General features: G+C 37.6%; 1 protein-coding gene across 1 annotated transcript; it reads left to right on the forward strand.

The window, feature by feature from the left end:
• The first annotated feature begins 5151 nt into the window (after positions 1-5151).
• Positions 5152-20895, forward strand: LOC121423567. Its single transcript, XM_041618927.1, has 2 exons — positions 5152-5877; positions 16188-20895. Exon 2 carries the CDS (start codon positions 16299-16301, stop codon positions 17526-17528), a length of 1230 nt encoding a protein of 409 aa, XP_041474861.1. The 5' UTR covers positions 5152-5877; positions 16188-16298; the 3' UTR covers positions 17529-20895.
• Positions 20896-24714: the final 3819 nt, after the last annotated feature.

Genomic DNA, 24714 nt, shown 5'->3' on the forward strand with positions numbered 1-24714 from the left:
ACTTCAGGTGCTTATTTATAGCACTTTCGGTGCTAAAAAACAGAATGTAACGTGCTCAATAAAACACCCAAGGAACTATGTGAAGGAAACTCAACACTTGTTTTGCAGTCAAGATACAAGCTCATTTAATTTAGCACATTTAAAGTGTTCATATTCGTACTGTATATTCGTTTGTGTTTTAAGAAGTCTAAATTGCCTTTCACAACTCTGAAAAATAAAACTATTTTTCTAACACAATTCAAACAAATAATGATAGACATTATTAATTTGTGATTAGAGGTCATAAATCTTGTTTATTTTATCGTAGTGAGTGACTGAGAATGTTACAGCGCGAAGCAAACAAAAAAAAAAGCCAATAAACTGAGACCCATGTGCCCCTTTTCTCTCTGCCTCTTTATCACCCCATCCTTCGGAAGTTTTAAAAGCACAGCACGAGGTATAGTGTCCTTTTATTGATTTTAATGTTGAGATGCTGTGATGATAACATAGACTTCTTCCTATATTTAGGTCTTCCTCATTAAACATAGAGGTCAATCTGTGATTTGGGACCTTAATACTTTCGTGCTTTCTAAAAATTGAAGAATGTTTAATCCCTTAAACTTGCAAACTTCCTCTCTCGGTTTCCGGTATAAACAAGTGCCTATGACGCAAATTCAGTCAACAGTTTAATAAGGAATAGGTCAGTCATGTTTTTATTGAACCTCCGAACTCTGAATGCCATCCCAAACGGGAGACTATCTATTGACCCCGTGACCCCTACATGGGTTATGACGTCAGCGAGAGGCTTTCGCGGCCGAAAAGGTTCTATTTTTAGTAACTCGTTACAGTTGCTCTTGCCTCGTCTTTTATTTATTTCCATTTTTTGCTGTCTATTCTACAAATTTCAAGGTCTTTACTTCTAAAAATAAGCGTTTTTGCCTACAGGGATTTTTAAAAGAGAATTAAGATGAAGCGGAAATGGTGTCCAAATACATTCTCGAAATTGGTGTAATGTTTGACTTGCTTTTTTTAAATTTTTTTAAAGCTTTTTCTCAATTTTTCTTTTCCGTTGACATCCCCTCTAACATCATTATATTTTCTTTCTTTTCTTTTCTTTTCTTTTCTTTCTTTCTTTCTTTCTTTCTTTCTTTCCTTCTTTCCTTCTTTCCATCCTTCCTTCCTTTCTTTCTTTCTTTCTTTTGTTTGTTTGTTTCTTTCTTTCCTTCTTTCCATCCTTCCTTCCTTTCTTTCTTTCTTTCTTTCTTTCTTTCTTTCTTTCTTTCTTACTTTCTTTTTTTCTTACTTTCTTTCTTTCTTACTTTCTTTCTTTCTCTTTTCGTCTGATTCTTCTTCTCCTCCTCCTGTTTTGTCTCCTTTGACGAAAACTTCTTCTTTCATCTCCAACACCTCCTCTACTTTTGTTATTATTTAAGGCGTGTCACACCTATATCATACTGCAGATTCAAACTGGAGGCATTAGGATAAAATTTACAGATTTATTGCATAACTTTGAGCTGTCATAATTAGTAAAATTGTGTTTTTCTGAGGCAAAATTAAAAAAAAATCGGGGGAACTGTTAACCGTGGTCTAGAATAACAAAATTATTTTATTGAGTGAACCATGACTGTCGATTTGCAGGGAAAATGATTTTGCAGTCCCAATATTTTATTTCATAAATTTAATGTCATTCTGTAAAGGAGATAGTGTGCTTCTAAAATCTGCCATCGGTGATTAACACGAATCCATGGATTAAGGGAGAGGGATTAAAATGGATTAAGAGTCACGTGACGATTGCCAATTGGGCCGAGACGGACTTTCACCAGACACCCAGAATTAAACAAAAAAAATGCATTTCAACTAATTTTTTTATGTTCGTGAGAGAATTTTTTCCTTTACACGTTTGGAATTGAAGGAATTATTCGCAGACGTAAAAAAAAGCACACTAGTGTGAAAAATACATGGGGCAGCGCAGTATTGTCATCTTTATGCCATTATAGGACCATGGACCATGATAGGACCTAGCTTGATTGAGGGAGGACTGAGGTCACTAGGTTTTGAAATTATTATTTCGATTGAAAATTAATAATCAGTTAATAATCAGATCTGACAACTTTTAAGCCGACAAAAGTTGACGAAACATGAAACACAATACTTTCTGATGAACATTCTGGTAAAAAAAAAATGAAATCATTAAGAAAGTATGCCAAGTAGCGAGTGCCACCGGTGCCGCCACCATGTACAACGGTAAATTGCCAATCGGTCCAACGCCATTCGGTCCAATCATTGATCTGCTAGATGATAGATCAGTAGGTCCTTTGTTCAAACGTCAGATCAAAGAACATTTCGTCTATCACGATTTGTCCAATGACCATTTCGTCCAATATTTCGGGTCCTATATCAATGTTAAAAAAGGAGAAATTTCACTAATTTTGTGAATTGGAGCTACTGGGGGAGTGCGCCAAATATACGGCAAATTGCAGCTGCAGATTGGTGCATCGCCATCCGGTTCAATGCTGGACATCGTCCAACACCATTTGGTCTATGAACATTTCGTCCATCAACGATGTCTCCAATGACCAGTTTTCTGAGGTGAATGTCCTCTAGTTATTTCCCCTTGACACTGGACGTATGACAAATAAAAAAGGTATCTACTACCAATTTCTGAAGGTGAATTATTCCACTTGCAATGACTTTGACGCGAAGTAATGGGGGCCACGTGCACTCTGTCAATTAACGGTCCCAGCTAATAGTTAGCTCACGTCGATCATTAAAAGGAACTTAATGAAATTAAAGCTTATATTTCAACTCTGCACGTTTTTCTATTATTCCGAAGGTCGCTTAACTATGGAATCAATCAGCAAAATGACAAATGCTGCTCCGTCTACCCCGAACTCGGAGCGATCATAACTCGGCCAGAGGTCGGCTTGGTGAATTGAAATTAATGATGGTAGGAAAATCTGAGATGAGGTTTTAATTTGTAGGCTAACTTCAGTTGTTGGGTTAATGTTTTGGGATATGTTAAGTGGTTCAGTTTCGAGGTCTTTTCTAATCTTTCAACAGCATATGAACGCGGTATCACTGTGTAAATAGGTATACCCGCATTAGGATAACATTATTTATGAAAAAAAAACATAAATTGATAGCACAGCTAATGAAATGAATTATTTCCCTCCATTTGTAGAATTCACAATTGTTTTCAGAATAATAAAATATACATTTTATAGATGATTATGATCACCATCATATTTTTATGTATACTACAGGTGAAGTTATACTGACACAATTTCCACCGAAGATAAAGTCAACCATGTCAACCGAGTCTCTTATTTTGTAAGAAAATGAGAATTAGAGGGATAGAGAGAAAGAGAGAGAGAGGGAGATATGAGGAAAGTATGTTTTACAATTATTTTCAAACCTTTTTTCTTCGTTTTCTCCGGAATAACTGGTATTGACTGAGCGTTTGGGTTTTAAATGTATATGCCGCCATCTCTCGTTATCAAGCCAAATGAACACTGATCAACGGAAGGGAATGAATTCATATTTGGTTCTTCAAATATGCAAACAGCTTTTTTTTGTTAGAACTAAGAAGCGAGTATGATCAAATCTTCATTCCACTTTCAGTCCACTGATCGCGTACTGTTTCGATGATTCGAAACGTGATGTAGGATTGGGACCCGGCATTGGGTCCGTTCTTGCAAGTTGAGACAGGATTGGGCCGATCCAGGATTTACCCGGGGGGGGGGGAGTCGGACGAGCAAAACAAACAAAAACAAAAAACAAGCAAACGAATAAATAGATAAAAACAAAGGTCGAAGTTCGCCACCATTGTCCAGAGGCACTTTCTCGTCGCAAAAAATCCGAGAGGCAAAAAAAAGAAGGGTAATCAGGAATAATAAAGGGGTTGTTGCACGTATCCACAGGATCTCAACTTGGATGCAGATGCTCACACCCACCTTTAAAAAAAAATCGTTTTCGAGACGATTAACTCATACTTTTTAATTGGTAGTGTTTAAAGTACAATGTTATGTACATCGGTGATATGCATGATGATTAGCGTACATGATACACCAAGTGCTCATTATTAACGAATTACGATGGAAAAAAATATGCAGTTGTGATGGTGCAGGATATACAGCTCCTTTGACTCAATCATACAAAATACTTTTTTCGCAACAAGATGAATATAGGGCCTCTATGGTTGATTATACTACAAGATGAATTAATTCATTTTTGAAAACATCTCTTACTTAGATTTTGTAATGATCTATTGCAGGAGGAGCAAAAGATACCAATTAACATTGTATTGCAGTGTCCCTGATATTTTAAAGTTGAATTTTAAGCCCTGGAATATAATTTTCCGCCTCCTCTCGCATTGGTCCCGCTCATTACTGAGCCGATTTCAAAATGTTATGAAGCAGTCATACCAACAAAAACGACTCTAGACCGATTATGTTATTTCGATCGGTATTTCATCGTTCGGTTTGGAGTCTGCTTCGTTGGTCTGACCATGGTAGCATTACAATGCTGCCCAGATAACCTGTTTTCAGGTAGTACCTTTATCATTTTGTATATGAACTAAATACTTACAAACATTTTAATGTAACACAAACATGGAGCTGGGCGTCGTGAAAACACCAACGACCTCCGAATAATCTAGGTAATACAGTAAAGTTTTAAGATATTAGGACACATTGGGTAAAGTCATAAAGTAATCAAGATTCGGGAATGGGAGACGCGTAATTACTAAAACTTCTGCTTTCCTGGGGACCTGTTATTACATGTTCCATAAATAGTCGGAAAACGGGAGAATGGAAGGAGAAAACTGCAGCTGGAAAAGGATTGCAGAAGGGGAAGAGAGGGGGTATGGTGGTGGGATTGATATCAATGTTTAATAAAACCTCGTCCTCTTTTACTTCCCTGTATTTTTCAAAAATATCCTACCAAGGACCACTTTGTTGGTAGGATCATGGTAGGATCGTGTAATGTATGCTCACGCAAATGCAACCAATCAGCGAGCGAGCGCTTCTCCGAACAGCAGAGCAGCGCCAGCTGGAGAAAACTATCGCACTCTGCTGAGGCCATCGCAGCGCTGATTGGTCAAAAGAACGCGAGCCTTGAACGAATTGATTGACTCTGCAGCAGCTGATCGGGCACGCGTACAGCACCAGCCCCGCCCCCTCGGCACAAGCAACTGAATGGCACCGTGTCGGGGAGATTAGCATACGATCGCTGATATAAAACTCTCGCGGAGGTCGAATGTAACAGGTACAAGTCAACCCGAAGCGTGCGAGGCTCCGAAGCAACAAGTTGTCGTTCGACTCGCGCGAACAGCACGCGACCAAAATCCAGATACATTCCCCCTCCAACAACCACATTCCAGTACACTGTAATCAAACGAGGTCGAGCAACCGACTTGGCATATATCCACGACGTCTATTGGAACAATACAAGACTTCATTCTACACATGAATTGCGGGATATACTTCAACATCGCATGACGGCATCGGAACATCTCATTGTAAACTGATTTATAGTGGAAACGGACAACGTTTGGAGACTTGAATTCTGCTTTGAACTCGTACATCTCCTCAAGGTTATATAACTGGTACTGCTTCGCACCCGGATTTCAGCGGACATCAATGATTGTATGCCTACCATATTTTAGTACAGTATACTATACTGAACGAATTTCAGCCTCGCAGAGACGTGGATAATATAACTGCACAATAATACCTATACGATGTCAGTCTCATCTAGTGTTTTTAATGAGATCATTTGTGAAGTGGGATTCGAATCTCTGTACCTCTTCTATGCTTCAGGCCAATGAACCACGTAAACTCGAGGAATACCTTCAAACACAACATCGAAGATCACTGAACAGATTCGCACATGATATAGGTATGTATCAGAACTTATCTTATCAAACAATCTTCTATTCAAAATCCCTTTCTTGTTTGTAAATTACAGTCCTTGATGAGTGAATTCAGATCATCTGCAACCGCGACATAAAAAAATGACAACATAAGTGTGCGCTTACCATAACCCAAATATAAATTGTGTTCTGACCGGGGATGGACTGACATGGGAGCATGGCGTTCACCATATTGATGTCACAATTTTGGCATCAAATGGTTCATTTGGTTTTAGTTGTAAGATTTTCCTTTGATTTTCACGTTTCCCTAGCAGTTGAGTATAGTAGGCCTAAATGGTTATTCACAGCGTCGCGTTTTCATTCCAGATCATTCGCCTCATACGGCAATATCTCTTTTAGTTGTACAACATCGACGTTGCTCTACAGTCCCTGCCGCTTCCCCTCCTCTCACCCTCCCCATGTCCCCGTGTTCTGGCCGTTGGTTGAAAACCCTGTAGACACGAAGAACCCAAGAAACAGGTGGTTAAAAGAATCCTCATCCGACGATGATGATGTCTGAAGTTATATGACATTGAACCCGATGAATCTTCAAGCAGATGCCGCTAATTCTGTTGTTTGTGGTCTCTTGACCTCTTAATAATAGCTCTACAAATTGAATTCATTAATGCGACCATGGGCCTACCAACTTTTAGGTCCGTGATGATGCGAAGAAGACAGTTGAATGCCCTGTTACAAAGAAGTTCATGTTTCTTAGATTGAATTCATTGATGAGACTATGGAGATCTGTGTTAATATCCCCATGATGAAACGAAGAAGACAATTGAATGTCCTTTCTTATTAAGGTGATGTTTCTTCGGTCATTTTCTTCATGTTCTTGATTATGACTATGACTGTGTTTCCGATGGGTTTCAGATATTTCTTCTCGAAGAGTGGAGTGGAAGTTCAAAGATATGTTGATATTATAATATTGGGTCATCTAGGTATTCTTGAGGATGTCTGAAACCAAGTTTCCGATGGGCTTGTGATGGTTCGGGAAGAGTTAGGTGCCCCAGTGAAGGTCAGTTTTCTCAAGGACAAGACAAGGCAGACCTGACCTGAGGGGCATGACTGAGTTCAAGAACCTGTATGGAAGGGTAGAGGGTCTGACAGCTGGTAGAACGATTGGTTGACTTTGTGAGCACAACAACGTCGAGATTCAATTTGTAGAATAGAGGCTACAGAATAAGAACAGGTGACTTTGAGATCGAGAGAGGGAGAGTTCCAGATATCAACCGAAGAGAGTATTATTTTGATAGTATTCAAATCATAATTGGAAAGTGATCTTACCTAACAAAATTTGATTCCCAGTCCCACAATCTCCCTGATTTGGTAATGCTCCTAAGATGTCGTAGATGTTCAATGTTTCGTCATCCTTTCAAGAACCAAGTTGTCGCCCCTTTTCTTCCTTTTCTCCCTCTCTTTCTCTCTTTCGTCAGAAGTCCTGAATGTTCTTTCATGACTGATGTCAATGGTTCTATCATTGTTATCTGAATCGTGTCTCGATAACAATTCTAACGTCATTTTCTTTGCAAAAATTCCCGACTCAGGAAGAGATCAACAAGTGTTCAGCGACCCCTGACTTCTCAATGCAGGTTTAATGGCCCTTAATACATCCCTAAACCATTATCGAACCCAAACATTGGAAGAGAATATAGAAATATGAGTAAACAAAATACAGTCGTCTGGAATATATGCCAAAATCATGACATGTGAACTTCTGTTACAAGTAGAGTGACGACGATTCGGGAAAACCCTGACAGCAGAGCAGACACAGTCGTGATTTCAACATCAAAGCTGGAGGGTAGTGACTCGAGAATGTGTCTTTGGTTACATGGATGTTTTCGACATCGTGGTAAAAATTGAGGAAAAATAAGGACACGGAAGAGAGATACCAAAGGCCTTATTTGATAGAAACCTGTAAAAACACAAATGTTTCTTGTGTTGTGCCACAATAAAGAAAGGTAAAAAGACCTAAGTTTGCAACCCAGTTACACCAAGGGTTTCCCTGGTGTACCATGGAGTTACTGTAGAGACTTCCATGTTGGAAGGTTGCCGTTAACCTCGCTGCTCATATCTAAGGTCTTGTCACTGAGGGTATAGTCATGTTATTATTCACACTCCATGTTTGCGTTGCTATGGTGACGTAAGTCAAGATGTTCACCGGACTTGACCTCTGACATTAAATGAATATCACTCCATCTTTCTCAGAAAAAGTCGTTATTCCACCTCTCCTCTGACAACTAACAACACATACCGTGTCGATGGCAAATGGACAGATTAAAATGACATAGACATTTTAGTGTTTGCGTCGCAATTTGTCCAGGATGTGGCATGAAAAGCATCAAAATTTTACATTTGCAAGACCCTTAAGTGATTATTACAAAACATCTTCATTCCACACAAAGCTATGTAGGAGACGGTTTGATCACGGTATACTAATTATAGTGAGATAATAGGCCCTATATGACATGTAGAAATCGACAGGCATAAACCCTTTCAGGTAAATACAATTCTGTCGGGGTTTTTTTTATCATAAAGGTCCATGCTTGCTTACATTAATCAGAAGCGGCATTTTACAATTCTTTTTTCCACTTTATGATAAAAAAAATTGTGTAGGAGGTAAAAGATTTTAATAGCCTGTGGTTTTTCCAAGAGAGGAATTCAACCATGGATCGTGCCTGTATCTGATACTTCTATTATTTGTGGAAAATAAAGGGTCTCATGAACATAATGAATATCCAGGTTTCACCAATATGATTCAATGACGACTGTTGAATATCTGATATATTTTTCACTTCATGCTATATTCCTAAATCGATGATGTTTTCTTTTCGTTTGAAGTAAATGTGCGAAACAATGATGACGGCGATATTGATGAAGTTATGGGTCCAATTTATTCACAGGTTACCTTTTTTGGCAACAGGTTTCTATCCATCTTCTGAATACCAATAGTACAAACCGATATTCTGTGACTTGCCCTGGCGATGCTACCAAGACATTCATGCAGCATTTCTTCCCCGGATTTCTTCTCTGTACTTTTTGAAAATGTGATTTACTGGCTGGTGGGAGTGTATCTGTAGATCTGTTTGATTTCTTGATTTGGGTTGGCTAACGCGATAATCCAGAGAGACATGCCGACTCCAGCCGACTGGAACCTCCCTACGGGACCGTTGAATTGAAGCCAGTTTTTACAAACAGGATCTTCTTGAACTGACGTAGACTCCCTGGGCCGTACTCTTCTCTTGATGCCTTGTAGATCAAACATCATTTCATTCTTTATATTGGCCTTTAGATTTTAGTTTTCATTTATTTTTTTTGTCACGGCGTTAGGGGAAACTCTGAAGTACATTCATGCAATAAGCCCACATCTTTTAGGTCCTAGATTATTCACGTGACTTGGAGTTACCCCACCCCTAAGCAGATAAAGTTTTTTTTTTATCCAAAACCAACTTTAGCTTTAATAAGTTCTCTTTTTTGTTGTTTTTGGTGTAAGTTTTACAAAATATGAAGCTTTATCAGGAACATAAAGAAAAATAGTAACATCGTTTAATTGGTCGAAGTCTCACCACACGTTTCTCTTCTTTTGTGTCCACCTTCTTCATATTATTATACCTTTTCTCAGAACTTTTCAAAGATAAGCTTAACCCTTAAAACAGGTGATGACACTTAAATGACCCATTGCAGGGGATCAAATTGGAGTTACTGGTGACCTTATGATAGCAATAAAACGGTTGAAATGTAACAATTATTCTTTTAGTGCGCGTGCTGTTTCTAATTCAATGTAGTAAATCAGTCCGTGATGGAGAACGTTTGGGGTGCAGGAGGGGTGCGAAACTGCACCCCTGGCTCTCTTCTAAAAATGACCAGTGTGCGATGGTAATGAAAAGGCGATAAAATGAAATGGGCAAATGATTGAACCGTCTTTGGAGGAATTTTTTTATGACCGTGGTAATAATCCCTCTTCATGTTCTTTGTACATATCCAATTTTTTTTGGAAATTTTCATTTCTGGAAGCGAAACATCGGTCTGTTGCATGTGGAAACAATTTATTTTTTCGATTCGCAAGGTTTATGGCTATGAAGTAATAATGACCATGATAGTTTTTTCAGATAACAATTAAATTTCATAGAAATGTCATTAAATTAGTTACTATATTGTTGCTTCATTCGCATTGTTGAAGCGAGTTATCTATTAATGCAATAAGTTGATCAACGACCAATACAGAAAACGTAATCACAAACAATGGCAATTAAAGTAATACCTTATAATTAGATTAATTAAACGAGACAATTGCCCAATTTAAATTTATTGTTGATTACTCTTGATGTTGTATGTTACATGAACAATGTCTTTTCCCGCGTCTCTTTTGGTGCGGAAATTGTCGCAAGTTTTCGGAAGGGGCCTCGATTAGCGCGACTAATCTCCGAGTCGACCGTTAGTCTTTGGTGTGTAATGATTTAATGAAGAATGAAAGCAGCAATTGTTTGTCCTCCTGAACTATGTCATTTTCGCGCCAAAGAGGATCGGTGGGATATAACCCATTATTTCACGTGTAATTTCATAGAAACAAGAAAATCTATAGCCATATAAAAGGCTTTAGTAAACGTTCTAAAGTCATTGAAAATACGGTAAGACTTCATGGACTTGTATTTATCCAAATATTCACTTTCAAGTATTGATTTTTGCCCCGTCTCGTTTTAAAAAACAAATCGATGTTTCGGTTTATTTATTTCATTTGTTTGTATTGAGAGCGAAGCGGTTATAAAATATGATATATACCTTTAACTGTTTATTTCAGCATGGGATCATAATAGAAGTGTATATGTTAAACTGTTACACGTCACATCCTCTCTTCTGTCGAGGGTGTAATGAACGGAACTTCCATGATTTCATATGATAGCGATTACTAAAGAGGTAGATATAAACTATTATAAACCGTTAATATATATGTATAGGCGGATGGGCCTAGATGCGTTAAAGTGAATGGATCGCGCCCTGCATTGCCACTGGAAAATATACTTCGAAGGTAAAAACACTGCACTGGTAACACAGAAGAAAATGCTTTATTCTTTAATCAAATTATTAATTCATTCATTGTTGGGGGGGACCCGTATTTATCACATTTAATTAACTACTTCAAATTTGCACATTTTAATTCACTATAGCAGTAGCTCTAATTGTTTATTAATTATATTTTCTAAGGTATTATTGATTAGGGCCTTATGTGTTTATTTACATATATTCGTTCATATCTCTATGAATTCATGTATTTCTTTGCTTGTTTATTTAATCTGTTATACATGAATTCTGGGGTGAAAAAGTGAAACGGAAATTCTCTCACTTTGAGGCCATGATCAATTCCACGAGCTGCGGAATGGGGGGGGGGGGGGCTCGACCCCAAACTTTTTTTCAATACAAAGACGTAAAGAAATGTCATCTGATTTTGATTTTGTTCAAGGTCCTCCATCCCATTTTTAAAGCCGTTCCCCCCTCCCCATCCCTGAACGTACAACATGTAATAGGAATCTACTCGTAAGTAAAATGCCATAAAATAGCTATACATCCTGGCGAAGTGTGATTTTAATTCAAGCTCAGAAAACTATGCTTGCCGCTGACTGAAAATACTGTATAAAATAGAAACCATTGATTTACTACTTCTTCTACTTCTCTCACACCTGATTCCCTGGTACTGGTAGAACACCACCCTACCACCAGAGATTGTGCCCTATACCATGTATACAGCGAGGCTCAAATTCGGGGTTGGAGGAAGTAACATGGTACCTCCGGATGCATCGAGTTTCCGCCACAGTGACCCGGCTACGTGGTTAATGGCCGACCCATTGTAGCCCAGCCCCCCCCCCCCCCTCCCCACCCCTCGCCTCGCCATTTCTTCTAAACCAGTAGTAATTACAAAGTAGTATGTCTAGAACATTTGTGATTGAATGCCGTAACAAACATTTACAAGTTCATTGTTTTAGGGTGGCCGAAATCGCTTTCGTTTTAGTGGCAAGAACAGGGGGTGTGTGATACTGATTTCATGTTCAATGACTTCCGTCGGGTGCAATAAAATCCCATGAATAAAAAGGTGATAAGAGAAGAAGATTTCTTTCGATTTAGTGAGGTAGATGATACCCTATGTTCAACATCTCACTCGAATAGACGTGAGCATTTCTCATTAAAGTCCTAGAATCGCGATGGTCAGGGCCGGCGTTACAGGTGAAAAGAACAAAAATTGAGAAAGAATTATTTAAAAAAAAAGAAATACAGTGTAATGGAAAGAGTTGGCTTGTTGGTCATTAACCCAAACCAGCCTGTTGGGTCAACTCCCACATCACCATCAAGTACCCGGACACTCCCTCTGGTGATGATATTTGTGACTGGAAAAACTACAGTCTACCAACTTGATTTCACGAAATCATTTTTTAATGGTGTTTAAAGAGACAAATTGAGGATTTGTCTTGAAAAGAAATAGACTGCTGTGAGTTCCAAAGAAGGCTGAATTAGCAGATTTGAGATTTAATGTTACATGTACCTCAAATATTGGTCGATGAGGACAAAAAACTGGAAATTTGAAAGGTAGGCTAATTTTCAGGTATGTTTTCATCTAGTTTATATCCATTTCATTCAAGAAAAATAAACGTTGTTACGAGGGGGATTGTAGCGGGATCGGAGGGGATGAGACCCGGTGACGGCCCCTTGATCTCTGTCTTAGATCTCGGTGGGCGAGGAGCTCATCCGAAGATTGTGGTGTGTGGACCTAACAGCAAAAATAATATTTGAAGATAAGTCGGGATGTTTTGCCTTCATAATCATTCTTATCACCATATACATGGTGTTCAGAAGAGGAATCGCGTCGTATCAATATGCTATCTTCTACTAGAATTTTTCTTTCCTTATGGTCACAAACGATGTTTGCACAATTATCTGTTTTACACCCATTTTCTCATTTAGCACATCTATACCCAGTATTGCATGGTGCTACAAAGGGCAAAGGATGACCGCGCCCCAATGCTCTTTCAATTGTGGTGCCAAAATACAACAAAAAAGTGGGAAAAGGATAGAAAGAGAAAAGGAAAAGCTAATTGCGAGGATATGGTCATGACTCTGAACGCAATGTTACCGTTCAATGGAGGGCAAAATGAATATCCAGGCACCATTTCGGGTAATTTGTTATCATCGTGATCATCATCATGCATGCTATGACATTGATTGAAGTGATGATGAAAATCTATTTAAAACATGTTTCAATAAACGATAAAAGTATTTTTTTTAAAAAAGATACAACAATCTATATTAAAGTGATTGGTTAACATGGGTTTGACTTTTAAAAAATCTGAGCTAGAAGGTCACACTTGTCACCTGTGTCTGTGATATGTCACAAAAATGAAGCCCAGAAAAATTTGCGTTCAAAAATAATTATTTAGTGCTTCAAAAATTGAAATATAAAGTGACCAGAAACACCATCTTAATTTCTTCCCATACACTTATGTGTACTATCTAGGTGTCTATAAGACGCCTATTTACAAAATCGGGGTTTTACTTGTAGTTTTCGCTTTTCATTCAATAATGGTTGTTTTCAGGGTTTATTAGTTCTTATACATGCACTAGTACACATGTTTCATCTTGGTTTGAGAATTTTTTAAATCGGCTGCTCACAAAGTTAAACAATACATTTAATAGTCAATAGAAATAAAACTAATTTGTATAAATTATTCAGCTAACCGCAAACAAGGCCCGAAACGAGGTGATAAATGGGGGTAATCGAGAGTGTGTAATTTGGATCGAGACACCTTGATCAATTTGTTTTTCTAGGGAAAGAATATACCCACCACCAGCTGGCGAGGTAATCTCACAGCAACCCATGTCCTTACTGGTCTCCACGAAAAAGTCAGGGCGATTCGCTACCTGGTCAGCCCAGAAAGTGACCCATGATACTATAAATGGTCCCATTTGCAGGTTCAGATGGGGGAGTTCAATGTGGAATGTATACCTATTTCGTGTTTGGAACCACTCCGGACTATTCAGGAGCCCAGGACATAATTTTCAGAAGCTTTAAGATAGAGTATGGTAAACATGTTGTTGGTCTCCTTGATTTATAGGATTATGAAGAAGAAAAAGATGTTTGGATGAGTTGAAAAGATTTGAATTTATTATTTTACGCTTGGAACCCCAATGCACGTTAGAATTCACGACCCAAAGATGATCCCTGATTAAGCATGTTAAGCTATTTTACGATTTTAATGATCTAGATTTTCGTTACCCTTGGCTTGGTCATAGCCTAAAAACAGAAAGGAATGCATGTTAGAGTTTAAATGTAAGCCTCATTTATATAGCCACGTTTGAGAACGGAATAATATCAAACCCTTCTTTAGAATGGTGGAGTAGGTTTGTACTTTCATACTCAAATTAAACTTTACATTTGGTCAGTGTATGACTAACAGCTGATGTTTAAACGATCCTGCAAAGCTCGGAAACGATAGAGTCAATGAACTCCTAGAAGTTTTCAAACAAAACGATGGAAAAGAGTCTGTGAAAACTTGCTTGTTTTGAATATCAATAGGCGATGAACTCATTTCGATAGAAAGCCCCTTTATTGAGTATAGAGATAATGAACGCGTGCACGCGATTGTGTTTATTTTTCCTGTGATTACGTGGAGTTCACGATCTTTTTTTAAGATCGAGTGTAATTGCCATGGCAACACTGAAAAAAGGTTGGTCCAAGAGCTCCGAATGCTTAAAACCTTGATGCATTTTGATTATCTTACTACTTATAGTTTTCAAATGTTGAATTCATAGTCAGATATAATGTGACATAAATACTTCATAACCATGTTATGTAAAAGTTCTAATCCCAGACTCTCAGAACTCGTTTGTGTGTAATCATGGACCAAAATAAAGTAAGATTAAAAATAAGATTCTTTTATAAGTTATAGAATGGAAAATCAATGTTATTGATTAAAAAGAATGAGCTCTTTTTTGTTTGGTTCCTAATGACAGACGTTTTAATTGTTTTTTTTTATGTAAGACATGTAGAGTGTAGGCCTCTATGATCACGAAACGAGAGTAGTAAGTTCATGGTATGATGAAAATGATCTCTCCATCATGGAATTTGTCCATTTCAGGATACATCCTTGTAATCTTTGTAATTGTGTATTTGTGTCTAGTGTCCATTCACTTCGTAAGAAAAGATTTTGAGTGACTTTTAGGAATATTAAACAAAGAGAATAAACAAGTATAAAATGCGCTGCACTCAACCCAGGTGAGGTAAATGGGTACCCGGGAGGAATTTATTGCTCGAAACGCAGCGCGCGTAACAGCACTGCTAAAGCCAGGATAATTTTGCTGCATATACTGTAGAGCGCTTATAGACTTCTGACAAAGTAAGTATTAAGCGCCATATAGTTATCAATTATTATTATTAAAATGTTAAATAAGAATCGGTCAATGGAAAGCGATAGACATTACCAGACCTTGGTAAGATTGGAGTAATATCTATTAAACCCTGGCCTAACGCAATCATGCTTTATGTAAGATAATATTCCTTTTCTGTGGTCGATTTCCTGAAAGTGATACTATGTCCAGATTGAACCTCTGAATATCTTGTACTTGGAAAGTAGACTCGGAAAGTCTGAGTATTTTCAGAATACAACCACTTTCAGTGCCCTTTGTTGCAGGTGTCGGTTTCTGGGAAAGCATTGTTATCGCAGGTGGATTCTGAGAATCAACGTATTTGGTCTTGAATCTAACGTCTTGTAGTATGTGGAGGTCCTACAAATATCTGGAAGAAAGTACGTAATTTGTAATCCAGAGTTATGATAAGGAGTTTCGCCCCTTCTCTTCGGTTGGCTCATATAGCCTTTGCTTTTTGTTTGCTTATGTTGGCTGCATATTGTTCAATGGAACTGGTATATGCTGATATTGTTCAGTTATGATTATATATCATTATGACTTTGAAGTGAATATTTCAGTTGTGTATTATCCTTTCCCCTTTTCAGATGTCTTTGATGATATTGATGATAATCTACGTTTATTAAGTCGCTGTTGTTTCCCATTTTTTTAGCGAAAGACTGTTTGTTTACCTACTATCTGCAAACACTAACCTGTTTTAAAAAACACACACCAACGAACACATTTATAATGTCTTCGACAAAAAAATGATTACATATTTATTTTCATTGGATATTTGAGATTTCCGTAGATAAAAATTGCTTTCACAAATTATGTTAAATATGAATGGAAAAGTTCGATTTTTGAAAATCACTCACAATTCCTTTCTATTTTTTGTCATCCCTTACAGACGTAATACCTCCTCATCATTTCACAGCCGTCATCATCGTCATCACCCAACACCGGAACAATTGGACCAGTCGAATTTCACGTGACCCGTGACGTCAAACCCCTTATCACAATGATTGACATGGCAGCCCCTCCCACCCAACTCCACGCCAATCACTTCGTTGATATGGCCCCGATGTTGTCACTCAAACTCGGCCACGTCAACCCGAGCTTCTCCGCGATCACCTCACCGACCGATGCGGATGCCGTAGCGAAGTTCAACCCGCTGCCAACCAGTAAGGTGATCAAGTCTCGTCCACCTCACATCACTTTATCTCAACCCGGGAAAGCCTTAGGACGTGCAGATACGACCATGGCTCCAACACCGAGATGCAACCTGGTTAGCCCGGTAGTCCAGAGTCCTACTCTCCCGAATCCTGAACGCGTCCAAATCAAAACCGACACATCTGACGTCGAGGACTCGCGTTCACCGACGCTCATCGCAGCCCCGCAAGTGATGTTGACTGGTACCAAGCCAGACATGAAGCCAGACATCACCGCAGAGATTGGTTCCACCGGCGGTGTAAAGCGAAAGCACTTTTCACCCCAGGTGACTTGGACCTTCCCGACCGTTGTCAACCCTGCATTGGCTAGCCAAGGTCTCTCTGAGCTTCAGCAACAGCCCCAGCCGCACCAAGCACCGACCAACCCTCACCAGCAGACATTCACCGTACATCCAAGAAGTCAGAAAGTATTTCATCTTCCTCGTCAAGCCATGCACGCACCGGTAATCGAGCGGACAGGCTCGGGAAAAGTCGTCCGCCGAATGTTCACCAACAGCAGAGAGCGATGGCGGCAGCAGAATGTCAACTCTGCCTTTGCCGAGCTTCGCAAGCTGCTGCCCACCCACCCTATTGATAAGAAGCTGAGTAAGAACGAGATTCTTCGCCTCACCATCCGGTACATCAACTTCCTGATGAAGCTTCGTGATGACCAGAGTGACGGAAGTGACGTCGAGGAAGCCGAAGCTGTTGCTGCACCCATGGAGACCTACGAGAACATCGAACCCGAAATTCCCTCTCCGACTCCGATGGTGGTCAAAACCGAGCCCGATCCCAACTCACCAATCGAGGTCATCGGTTACCCTCCGATGACCTGCGAACCGGTCCGAAACCGAGCGAGGAGCAGCCGAAGTTCGTCCGAAAGTGGGATCGGCGATTCGGAAAGCATTTGCGGGAGCACGGGAAGTGTCTGCGGAAGCGCGAACAGCGTTTATTTCAGCGAATCCAGCGACGATCAGCTATGTCCTGGCGACATCAGCCCGCCTTGGTTCTCATCGCCAGCTAGCAATGAAAGCCTTTAAGATACAACCTTCTTTTGAGAAAAAAAGAACTTTCGTGAACTAAACTTTGTCTTCACGCTCGCTTGATAGATAATTAGAAATCGCGAGGAGAAATATGATATTACTTGTACATTATGAACATTTATGTATGCATGTTGATTCAGACATTCCTATAATTCTTCATTCCATATTGTATTAATCTTATTCTGAGGAAAAGGCGCCGTAGACTTTGGAAGAAAAAAAATGGAGAGACGAAAACTATGAAATTATTAAATTTGCCATTCGGGACGTGAACTACCAAGCTACGTGCGCCTGCAGTAATTTGAGGCAAAGCTGCAGAATTATTCGTGTGAGATTGATTGGATATTTTGCTACATCAGCGGACCGTGGGAGGGGGACGTAGCATTCTGTTTCCTCCTTGAGACGGGAAACTTCCCGGTATAATTGACACATTAAACCGCCTGTTCTGCCAAGTTAAGGTGACCTGGACGGAACAAAATGAAGAGGGAAAAAAGGATTGGACTCGCTCTATCCCTCTCTCCCGATTCGCTCTAATCCAATCATTTTTACTCTCTATCAAGAAGATCATTCCTATCTTCATTCCTTCTTTCTTCTCTCATTCCATTCGTTTTGACGTGATAGAATTCCACCTGGGAGTTGCCATTCCAGCGCGCATGCGTAGTAACAACCAGACGGTTACATTCCAAGTTGTCAATTTGAGGCTTGTCGTAGTGATGGCAAAATTCTAAATTTAAGAAAAATCCAATTAAAGCGTTTCACATATAAGAATTATAGCAGTAAATGTAAGCAACAATTAACGAAAAAGGAATTGTTTTAAATGTGTTATGTATATGCTGCCAAGTTCTACATTTCCCTGTTATTTTAGCCGCAAAGATTATTATATTCAATTCATTAACGTTCAATGAAAATATCACTGTAACAGATGCTTTATGTTGACGATGCATGTGGATGATGAATCCACAAATATTTTATTCATGTTATTGGTATAATGTGCAGCATCTAAATCAAGGAAATGAATAAGTTTCACAATCTTTCTCAGAATGTGTGAAGATAAAAATGGCAGATTGGTTTGATATGGCTTAATCAATTGTGAAAAAATAATGCATTGATCGATTCAGTGATTTAATTTCTTTTAGAATCCTATTTCAGAGGTTTATAGAATATTTGTATTCAAATTATTCAAAACGAAGATTATTCGCTCTGTCCTGTGAGGCATTATTATTGATTTGGAAATAAATTATGATTCAGATGATTTTTCAAATTATGTTTTAAAAAAAAAGTTCATATGGCATTTGCAAAAAAATGATATTGATCGCAATATATTTGGTCAGATTTTTACTAGATTTCTAAATTTGAAACTAATTTTCTTCTATCGTCGTCTCGGCAATGAATCGCATTAAGTAATACGACAATTATTTACTAATCACACATGTAACAGACTCATGTTAACGCTGCATGTTTCTTGTTATATTTCTTCATGTATGTGAAAAAAACTTAAACTTAAGCATAAACTTATGGTTTGCACTGAATATAAGCATACCTTTATTAAAACTCCTTGTTAGTACAGGAGGAAAATATTCTTAAGTTCGTTTGACATTCTAAAAAAAATACTAAGCTTTCATATTGTTCATATGCATTCAATAAGAGTCTGAAATTGTTTGCAACTTCAAAACATTCTATTTTGTAAAATCTGAATAATTCCAGCAAATCAATGCTTCACATTCCTATGTCTAAATAAAAGTAAGTGGAACGTCAGATAAAAAAAGTCATAGAAGTTATCAAAATCGATATTTATGTATAAAACACATTGTTTGTAATATTCGTAATCGTGTTTTGGGGTGTAATTTTCGAAAACGTTAGTGCATCCATTGTCTATTGTTTAAGGGAACTCACTGAATATACACCTATGAACAGAAGTGCTCCATTGAAAGACTTATGTATATTTAACCTACTTCATTAAGACCCAATCTTATAATAATTACAAACAGCTGCATTGCCAGGACGGTCACATAAATGGCATAAACAATTTAGTAGAATTGGCTGTAGTGTTGAAATCAGAAGGCGAATTGCCTGTACACTGCACAGTTTGATATTTGTTGTTTGTCAAAGATCTGAATTTAAAATATAGACCAAAATCAAGAAAGCAAGGCAATTTTTCATTTTTACCACTAAACAACAGTCTAGCTATAAATTGTAACTACAGAATCAAATTACATGGCCGACATTTCTAACAATACCGTTCAGGCGTAAACATGTTTTGCAACCTGTTACCCAGACTGTTTAAAATTTATAAATGATAAGTCAGGTTCAGACAATTTTAATGACATTTGTATATTCTAAAGAAGCGTTTACCAGGGAAGATCTTATAATTCAAATATAGTATATAGAATGTGAATATCAGGCCTACTTTTGATGTGTTATTTGTGAGGATGGTATTCTATCCCAATGTTTTTTTAAAACATCAGTTTAAAATACCGCGTGTTTCAGCGATGACTGGTATTTAATATTTATTTGAACCACTCCTAAATTAGGAACCAATTGGTGAGTTCCCTGTCTTTATCGGTTTTAAGTTTTAGTAACGGACAGTGACATTCCAAACTATTAATTAAGTAATGATATTTTGAGGACCGTTTCTTTTCCGGTTGCTAAAGAAAATATTAGATTTTCAACCATTCCAGTATGAAAATCATGAAAACGCTGAAATTTGTAAGCATTCCAGACATATCAGCTGTAAAATATATTTTGTCATTTTCTTTTTTGGATCAAATGAGTAGATGTTGAAATTGAAACAAGATGATAAAACATTGAAAATTGAAAGCATTCCAGGTATATTGGCTGTAAAATACAATTTCTTCATTTTGTAGATTGGTATTTCTTGGGCAGGTGTTCAAATGATACTAATGTTATAAACAAAGTCGGTTGCAGGTGTATCTTGAACATTAGTGTTATTGGATACAAGAATCATAAATGTGCCACGTTTAACAACGTTGTGTAATCAATGCCTAAATTTTGCTTGCAAATTGTAAATCATGGCAGAATGAAAAGTAGGGGTAATAGTGTACACCCCTGCGGCCCTCCACCCCTTTCTTCCATCTGGTATTGAATGAGTAGACTACCCCGAACGCTTGTTATGTGCTGTTTCAGGGGGTAATCCGACACTTATTCGTACATCATTCGGAAAAGAGGAGGTCTTTATCTTTAAACTTCTAAATTAGACGGTTCATCAAAGAATCTGATTTTGATTACACTCTACCTACCCACTTTTGTAATATTCTAAAAATCTGTTCAATATATAGACAGTTCTAACATCATTATCGGTATAAACAAATAAGAATATGTTGGAGTATGCCTGAGTTAAGATTTACTATAATTTTAAATTGAGATTAAAAAAGAGCATAAAATTACATTGTCGAATTTGACCGACTCTTGTCACGAATGTATAGAAATTCAAATATATTGTTATATGTATTCAATTGTATCATGCATTTGATTTTATTTGCATATAGATTGTTTTTGCGACTGCTAGATTTTAGTTCATGATTAAAGAGGAAAATTATTCCCAGATTAAATCTAAGCAATTTCGTTATAAAAGTGAGATCGAAACAAGGCCGTCTAGCCGCACTTTTCCTAATTTTGTCGCGATATCATCTTTATATATATAGTTTACAATTTTATGTTGTATATTTGTTATGTTGAAGTTTTATTTTCTATGGTTTGCTGTGATGCGGCTGGTACCGCAAGTGCCTTTTCCCTATTTTTGTTATTTTCACAAGAAGTTTAAAGATATATTTTGAGATTGTTAAGCGATTTAATGCTAAATGTTGGTTGGATGGAAGTTAGATATGGTCATTCCTATATGTATTTCTATGTGCGAAGAGTGTTATATTATTGTACATTCCTGCTTTAATGCTTGCTATTTTATGTAAAAAAAATAAGTAGAAAATATTTTTGCACGTTTTATACTATATTTTAGATAAAAAATAACAAATGCAATGACTCGATGAATTTGATTCCATGCCCTTTCACACAGCAAACTTCATACATCTACCAACATGCATGAAAATTTGAAGTGTGATAGGGCCCTATCTTGCATGGGAGCAATGAACTTTGCAAGGCAAGTAGATTCAGCGAGTAAAGTTTTCATATCGTGTTTTGTAGACATATGAGAAGATTCCACGTACGTACATTCCTATATTTTCATGTCATAAAAAGAGATTGTAAAATATAATAATAAAAAAGATGAATCTTACAAATGATGATTGTTTTGTCATTATTATCTTTGCTTCTTATGGAATGCAGGTGAATGGGTGAATCCTAAATAGGCGGATGTAGGAATTGGTTGGTGCTAAAGCAAAGAGCAACAGATAACATAAAAGAAATTGTGACTGTCAGGTCAATAACAAAGTGAAAGTGACTTTGATGCGTGCTGTTGATAATGATAAAATGGTGTTTATGTTGTTAATGTTGTTAATGATAACTGTGTTCCTAATGATGATGATGATGATGTCGATGATGATGGTGGTGATGATGATGGTGATGATGATGATGACGATGATGATGATGATGACGATGATGATGATGACGATGATGATGATGATGATAATGATGATAATGATGATGATGATGAAAAAATGATGATGGGGATGGTGACGATAGTGGTGATGGAGTTGGCGAATTAGGTGGCGGTGATGATAATGATAATGGTGATGACGATGATGATGCAGGTTATCAGATGAAATGACAAAGACAGTGATGTCGTGATCGCAATCACGAAAATGCTAAACAAATTATATTGCTAGTAAAGATGGTGAGACAATCCCTTAGATGCTATTTCGACAATTGAAAGCGTCTACATTCATATTCATATTGAAAAAAATCTTGTTACAATTGGATAAGAATGAAACGTAAAAATCTCGTCACCACTGGATGAATATGAAAGGTCAAAATCTCATCAACACTGGAAAATATGACAGGTTAATCTCTCGCCAAAAACAGAAAGAAAATGATAGGTCAAAATCTCGTCACCACTGGATTAGAAAGAAGCCAGGTCAAAATCTCGTCAACACTGAAAAAAAATAAAGGTCAAAATATCTCCAACATAGGGGAAATCTTTGACAGGTCACAATCTCGTCAACACTGAAAAAATGAAAGGTCAAAATCTCTTCAACATAGGGGAAATCTTTGACTGGTCACAATCTCGTCAACACTGAAAAAATGACAGGTTAAAATCTCATCACCACTGGAAAGATGGAAATGTCAAAATCTCGTCACCACTGGAAAAAAAGGAAAGGTAAAATCTCGTCAACACTGAAAAATATGACAGGTCAAAATCTCGTCATTACTGGAAAAAATGAAAGGTCAAAATTTCGTCACCACTGGAAAAATGACAGATCAAAATCTCGTCAATACTGGGGAAAAAATGAAAGGTCAAAATTTTGTCATCACTTGATAAAAATGAGAGGTCAAAACAAAATCTCGTCACCACTGGAAAGAAATAAAAACTCAAAATCTCGTCAACACTGGAAAAATGACAGGTTAAAATTTCGTCAATACTGGAAGAATGACAGATCAAAATCTCGTCACCACTAGAAAAATAAAAGGTCAAAATCTATTCAACACTCGAAGAACATATGACAGGTTACAGTCTCGTCAACACTACGAAAAAATGACAGGTAAAAATCTGGAACAATGGAAAGTCAAAATCTCGTCATCACTGGAAAAATGAAAGGTCAATATCTCGTCACCACTGCATAAAAATAATAGAAAAATCTCTTTAACACTGGAAAAAAATGAAAAATCAAAATCCCGTCACCACTAGAAAAATGAAAGGTAAAAATCTCGTCACCACTAAAAATATGAAAAGGGCAAAATCTCGTTACCACTGCATAAAATGGAAAAGTCAAAATCTCGCCAACACTGGAAAAAATGACAGATTAAAATCATATCACCACTTGATAAAAATGAAAGGTCAAAGTCTCGTCAACACTGAAAAACATGACAGGTCAAAATCTCGTCAACACTGGGAAAAAATGACAGGTTATAATCTCGTCACCACTGGAAATTAAAAGGTGAAAATCTATTCAACACTCGAATAACATATGACAGATTACAGTCTCGTCAACACTGGGAAAAATGACAGGTAAATATCTCGTCAACACTGGAAAGAATCGTCAACACTGGAAAGAAATAACAGGTTAAAATCTGAAAAATAAAAAGTCAAAATCTCGTCACCACTTGAAAGAAATGAAAAGTCGAAATCACGTCATCACTGGAAAAATTAAAGTTCAATATCTCGTCACCACTGCATAAAAATGAAAAAAAAAATATCTCGTCAACACTGGAAAAATATGACAGGTTACAATATCGTCAACACTGGAAAAAAACAGGTCAAAATCTCGTCACCACTGGAAAAATGAAAAGTCAAAATCTCGTCAACACTGGAAAAAACAGGTCAAAATCTCTTCACCACTGGAAAAATGAAAAGTCAAAATCTCGTCAACACTGGAAAAACAGGTCAAAATCTCGTCACCACTGGAAAAATGAAAAGTCAAAATCTCGTCAACACTGGAAAAAACAGGTCAAAATCTCGTCACCACTGGAAAAATGAAAAGTCAAAATCTCGTCAATACTGGAAAAAACAGGTCAAAATCTCGTCACCACTGGAAAGAAATGAAAAGTCAAAATCTCGTCAACACTGGAAAAAACAGGTCAAAATCTCGTCACCACTGGAAAAACGAAAGGTCAAAATCTCGTCACCACTAAAAATATGAAAAGTCAAATCTCGTCACCACTGAATAAGAAAAAGGGCAGTTCAAAATCTCGGCAACACTGGAAAAATACGACCTCTCAATAACAAAGTGAACGTGATTTTGATCCGTGCTGTTGATATCGATAATGATAAGATGGTGTTAAAGGTAAATGCTAGTTTTGGTAACGATATCAAAATGAGTTCGTACAGAATCCAATGAAATGACCACCAAAGTGCCTGTTTGTATAAATAAAACGCATGTGCCAAAGGATTCTGGAAGAAATTGTGTAATTGCTGAGAAATCAGCAAATACGCATAGGATTCGGGTAGGGCGTCGGGCGTCGGGCCCGACGCTCTAAGCAATAATTATACATTGTCCCACGTGCGCTTATCTGTGTTGGGGATCTCCGGTGTGAACATTTTTCAGCATAGATTTCA

Source organism: Lytechinus variegatus, chromosome 11, assembly GCF_018143015.1.
Source record: "Lytechinus variegatus isolate NC3 chromosome 11, Lvar_3.0, whole genome shotgun sequence".
In the NCBI taxonomy this organism is placed as follows: Eukaryota; Metazoa; Echinodermata; class Echinoidea; order Temnopleuroida; family Toxopneustidae; genus Lytechinus; species Lytechinus variegatus.

What these genes read in the sequence shown, in the direction of transcription:
- LOC121423567 (XM_041618927.1), top strand. Translation starts at nt 16,299, where the DNA reads ATGATTGACATGGCAGCCCCTCCCACCCAACTCCACGCCAATCACTTC.